We start from the raw sequence: 6,047 nt of genomic DNA on the forward strand, positions 1-6,047 counted from the left end.
AGTTTTGACATGCATGAATGTCCGCTTGGATACCAGGACTTGACAGAGAGCCTTTGTACGGCAAAAGTAGAGTGACATCATCCGCAAACAAGAAGGTGTGCGAATGATGTATGGCTTCTGGTAGGTCATTAATGTAGATCACGAACAGTAGAGGAGACAGATGCGATCCCTGGGGAACACCACAGTTGGTGACTTTGGGCACTGACATGCATGACTCAATCTTCACGGCTATGCTTCGATCCTGCAAATAACTCTTAGTCCAGGCAGTGACTTTATGGTCCGAGAAGTTGCTGACTTGACGGAGGAGAGTTGAGTGGCTTACTCTGTCAAATGCCTTGCAGAAATCTAGCGAGACGAGGTCGAAGTTCAGACGCTCATCAATGTAGTCGGCCATTTGCTGGGTAAGTATAATAAGCTGGTCTGTCGCAGACTTCTCCTTCACGTACGCGTATTGTTGACTGCATATCTTCTGTTTTATTGTTAGGTAAGCCTGGAGTTGTTTCGCTACTATTTTTTCAAAGAGTTTTGCTATACAGGGGAGGAGGGATATTGGGCGGTAGTTCGTAGGGTGAGTTGGGCAACCTTTCTCCTTGTACACTGGGATAATCGTGGCCATCTTCCAAGCGGAAGGGAACTCGCCTTGCTCAAGACTGTAGTTGAATAGTTTAGCCAGAGGTACACACAGGATGTCTGCACAGCGGCTGAGGACGGCATTTGATAGGTAACTGTCAGCAGATGATTTGTGCACAAGTAGGGCGCAGTCACCCAGTTTCGGTGGAAGTGCGCGAGTTCGATTGGGATTCAAGTAGGAAGGGAGCGTCTCAGCTTCCTCGGACCAAGACCATTCGACTCAGCACCCCGAAGACTACAACTGGTGAAAATTTGATTTTAGGGTATACTTCCCCTTTAAATCTTGGACCAGCAAGTCGAGATCATCCGACCATAACTTGAGGAGAGAGAGAGAGAGAGCTTGCTCGGACTTGAAGAATCCAGCGCCCGCGATCGATAACAACAGGTAAGTACTGACCTGAATACCCTACCAGGGTAGGGTATTCAGGTACAGTAGTGCCTGCAGTCATAGTTAGTCATAGCCTGTGACTGGAAGGAGCGGTCCTACTTCTGTGCATGTGCATCGCCATTGAAGCGTGGTAAAGACAATAGTGGCGCTTGCAGCTCCTGAGCCAGGCAGATGGCGCGATATGCACATGCACGTACATGTACGTAGATCTTCACGCATGACTTACACTGTTTGTTTGTCCGGGGCTCCGTGCCGAGCATGCTAGCAGTACGGTTTGCATGTGGTCGAGCGTGGTCATTCTGGAGTGATGTTGCGCTTGTATGGCATGTTTTACACCATGCATGGGCATGGTGCACTGCAGACTGCTCCACGGCCACACGACCATGGCTTTTTTTCCGCACTTGCCATTGTTGGGCCGGTCGCCAAAACCGATACACGTACACAGTGGAGTGCGGTAGGCAAATGCACCATGGTTTGCCATGCCTCGTACTGTCAAGTGCACGACTTGTCTTTGTACGCACAGACTACACGCGCGCGTGCACGGTAGAGGCGCTCTACGCACGATTGCATTTTGCAGCCTTGCGCACCTTGTGTATCACAGCAGGTCCACGTCCAGTGCACATGTGACATGGTGCATCCCTAGATCCTGTACGTTTTTTGTGGTCCAGAAAGGCAGAAGTGCAACGCGGTTGTACGACTTTTCGGTGTCAACAAAATCATGAAATCAATTTGACTTGGCACAAGCCGTCTTGACTGGTGCTGTTTGTTTGTTTGTTGAGCACTTCCTCAGGCAAGAGGTAGCTTGGCTTCAACAGCAAGCTCCCGCTGGGATTTGTTTTCTGACTGGATTTGGCGAGAGCATCTAGAACCGAGAATATCGGAATGGAGAGCTGGCAGCATCACACCTAGTGTCCACGTGTACCCGTCAACGAAGACAATGAACAATTTACATTTTCACTGGCAAATTGCATGGCTGTGCTGGCAAATTGCTGCACTCAGTGTCTTTGCTAGTGCGAGGGATGCGAAGGATCCTGGAGCACGACACCCGTTCTTGCTTTTCTCCGGCAAAGATGTGGAAGGGTTGCGAAACGAGGCGGATTCTCGGCGCAAGGTCACGGCGTCGCGGTTACGCGAAGCTGTGAAGACAATGCTGGCAAGACCTGCTGACTATCTGCCACCGAAGCTACCTGAAGACTATGGGAAGAGTTGGAACGAAGTATACGGGAATAATCTCGTTCCGCTGGCAATGCACTGCGTACTATGGCCCGATAAAGCAGCAATGGACCTGTTATTGGTGTATGCAGACCGTATGGCCGCGGCCAACAGCTGGTTTATCAAGCCATTGCCGCGTGATGAAGTACCCGTATCCCATTCCCTGATCGGCTTTTCCACCATGTTCGACTTGGTGCACAGTGAGCTAAGTGAGGTGAGGAAGAAACGCTACCTGGCTGTGATTGCCCACTATGGAAGCCAACTGTACGCGCGCTCCGTGTCCGAAAACGTGCACTGGTCGTTCACGGTGGTTCACAACCACACGCCAACTATCCTCCTTGCCATGACAATGTCGGCGATGGTGGCTGAGAAGCACGGTGTGAGGGAAGCGCCGCGCTGGCGTCACCGAGCCACCGAGCTCTACTTTCAGAACATGCAGGTGCTGGCGTTGGTCGTGGACGGCTCGTTGAACGAGGCGGTGACCTACGGTAGCTACACATCCTGGTCGGTGACGCAGCTTGCCTTCCTGCTCAGGCGGCGCGTCCATCTGGACACTCTGAGCAACCCGTGGTTTGCTAAGCATCTGGACTTCTTGCGCTTCACCATCCTGCCCGGCTTTCGAGAAACGCTAGGCATCGGCGACTCGTCGACGACCTGGTTTTTCGGTCCCGAGAGCCAGCTCCACTTCCTGGACCGCTTTGTGCTGAGGACCGGTGAAGCAAACTGGCTGGCGTCGCGCGTACGCGAGAAGCGCGAGAACAAGGGTCGTCTTGTGCAGGCTAAGGCACACCGCTGGACCAGTCTGCACACGGAGCTAGTGTGGAGTGACCCGATGCTGGGTGAGACGCCGCTGAGCACCACACCGGAACTGCACGTGTTCAGCGACTGGGGAGTGGCCGTGTACGGCGGTGGCACTCGCGACGGCCAGACCTTTGTGTCGCTCAAGTGCAGCGTGCCCAACGGCCGCGCCCAGTACCGACTGGCGCAAGAGAACTCCTGGCCGTTCATCAAGGGATTCCGCTCGTTCAATCCCGGACACGAGCACCCGGATCAGGGATCGTTCATCTTCTACCCCAACGGGAGGCCGTTCATCACGGATGCACTCTACGGTCCGAAACTGGCGCATCTGAACAACGTACTAGCGTTCTCTCCGTCGTCTGGTAAGCTGGACTGCACATACCCACTGCAGGGCCAGCTAGGTTCAAATTGCGACAAATGGTTTGACTACCGTGACCCAGAGACGTTCAAAATGCAAGCCGACATCGTGAGTGCGGCGCAGGACCACGGCATGGTGATGATGCTGGGCGAGTATTCGGGTAGCTACACGCCAGCGCTTGGTCTGCGCAGCGTGCAGCGCGCCACCCTCCTGCTTTCACCCGGCGTCCTGCTGGTCCTGGATACGGTCAAGCTGAAGCAGACGTCGTCCGTGCAGCACGCGCACGCCTTCTTCCACAACAACCAGCACCCGTTTAGCCTGGCCGCGGACGGACAAGCGGCGTACGTCTTGGTGGACGGGCACCGCCACACGGTGACCTGGAACGCTAGTCACGGTGGCCAGGTGAAAGCCAGCGTCAGTAACTCCACGTTCCCGGCAGAGTATCGCACGCGTACCACTCACTTTGTCAACGCCACGTTCCCGGTGAGCGAGCAGTCTGCGCGCCACGTGGCCTGGCTGTTCACCGCTGACGGGAATTCCGTATCGCGGCCCGTCTTCACGAGTATGCGTGATGACTCTGTGTTCGTCAGGGTTCGTGTGAACGGTGTCCAGTACCACGTTGGTATGGCCACGCGCCTAGCCAGTGCTAAGAGTCGCGTCAAGGAGCTCGGCTCTCCGGCTATGCTCAGCGTCGACGTCAACGGATCTCGTGTTCACTTTGGCGCCCGGCATCGCGAGCGTGACGACGGTGGAGAGGGCCATCGCCGGTCTAGTGCAGCGTCGTCGCACGGTCTTCTCCAGGACTGGCTCATGTACGGACTGCCGCTTGTGCTCGTATGTCTTCTGCTGTGGCGGCGGCCATACTCCAGCCGGAGCTGGACGTCGCAGGTTGTCAAGCTTGCCACTGGCTTCTGGCTGCTGATCGTGGCGTGGCACGTGTACAGTTTGTTGTTTCTTCCAGGAGCACGGCCACTTCTGAACGCGCACAACATTGAGCCGGGTCTCATTGACGATCGGCAAGGAATGCCGGAAATCCTGGTCACTGCCTTGCCCGGCTCTGGCATAGAGATTGTCCAGGATCTGCTCCACTCTGACGTGGACATCCGCAACTTGAGCATGGCGGCACTGCCGGCCGCATCGCGTGAAGCCGAGCATGCGCTGCTGTCTTCAAGCACCCGGGATCTAGTGCTGTGTCCTCCCCCATCGTCTCCTTCTCCTGCAATGTCTCTTCTCGGGGCCTTGAGCGGCGGGACGAGCAGATCTGCTAATTCGCAGTCGGTGGATGTACTGGTACAGTGGTTGAAGGCCATCCTGTCTGACCCCGATGTCTACCTGCGCAGCGTTGTCCAGCAGGACAGCAGTGCTGATGCCAATGAACTACTTGCAGCACAGCTCGAGCAGCGGCCAGACTCGAGCACAGCACTTTTCGACGGCTCCGGCAGCTGGAACTCACACGGCCGCTTCGTGGGCCAGCTGCTCGGCGATGCGGGCCGTGTTGTGTTAGTGGTGCGTGACCCTCGCTCCTGGGTAGCTGACCACGCAGCCAAGTGCGATAGGAAGTGTGCATACGTCGAGCGTCTCTACCAAGGCCTGAGTGGTCTTGCTGACGGCAATGATGAGGACAGCAAGCTAGGTTGTGAAATGCCCAAGGAGTACACGTCACTGGTGCAGGAGATGAAACGCGGAAAACCTGCCATTCTCCGGTCGCCTCATCGCTTTCTTGCGTTGCTCTGGGCCGTCAATGTGCGCCTGTCAATGTCCCCTGAACTCGTGGACAACCCGGAGCGTAACCATCTTGTTCTGCCGATTGAATTGCTCTTGAGTGAGCCGGAACGGACGGCTGAGCAGCTATTCCGCTGGCTTGGCCTGCCGCTGCGGCCGGTCTCGTTGCACCGTCTGCTGAGCGTCGTCAACACGGGCATGTTCTCCGTGCCGCCGTACGCACCGTTCAAGAAGGGCGCGTTCCTCAAGTCCTGGGACGGCCTGACCAAGCAGCAAGTTCACGAGATCGAGAAGCTGACTCTCGACACGCGGCGTCTGATCCGTACGTTTGAGGGTCATGTCTACATGTCCAGTGAACCGTCTTAGTCTCGGTCTTGCTGCTTTCTCCCAGCTACACGCAGTGAATGCACGTGCACACAGGGAAAGTTGCGCTTGCACCGGAATGTTCGCAGCCAGGTTGCTCGGGTATCGCGTTACTTTGCGTATCCTCCTGGTCCCCTCAGTGTCTCTGTGACTATATTATATCTTCCAGTAGTCCAACATGGCTGCACCTATTGCATGCAATTACATTTCTTGATCAGGCTGGACGGTATTTCCGCCTTTGAGATACATTTTACTTTTTTTAGGTTCAATTTTATATTTTTATTTTATTTTCGGCCCACTTTTAACTGATAACTGGCGGCAATAATGTTCCGACCTATTTTCCAAATTATACATTATAGTCCTGCTGCTGCTGCTGCTGTTGTGCTTTGAGTACCGCATGTTTAACCTCACGTAAAGGTGCCGGCGCCTTTTCAGCATGTGACATGAATTTTTTGATTTTTTTTATCACTCTCAAGAATACAGACACCGACTGACTGTTGCTGCTACTTTTCAAGTTTTATGCAAAAATAACAACCATGAGACGGCGGTACGGGGTGCAGCTGGTATCAGGCTATC

The 6,047-nt window shown here is 54.7% G+C and overlaps 1 protein-coding gene across 1 annotated transcript; it reads left to right on the forward strand.

Moving 5' to 3' along the window:
• Window positions 1-1,955: 1,955 nt before the first annotated feature.
• Window positions 1,956-5,474, forward strand: LOC135822112 (dermatan-sulfate epimerase-like). The gene has a single exon (XM_065334921.1). The coding sequence runs from the start codon at window positions 1,956-1,958 to the stop codon at window positions 5,472-5,474; it is 3,519 nt and encodes a 1,172-aa protein (XP_065190993.1).
• Window positions 5,475-6,047: the final 573 nt, after the last annotated feature.

The sequence above is a fragment of the Sycon ciliatum genome, chromosome 1, assembly GCF_964019385.1.
Source record: "Sycon ciliatum chromosome 1, ocSycCili1.1, whole genome shotgun sequence".
Lineage (NCBI taxonomy): Eukaryota > Metazoa > Porifera > Calcarea > Leucosolenida > Sycettidae > Sycon > Sycon ciliatum.

Coding starts and splice junctions, on each gene's coding strand:
- LOC135822112 (XM_065334921.1), top strand. CDS start 1,956: ATGAACAATTTACATTTTCACTGGCAAATTGCATGGCTGTGCTGGCAA.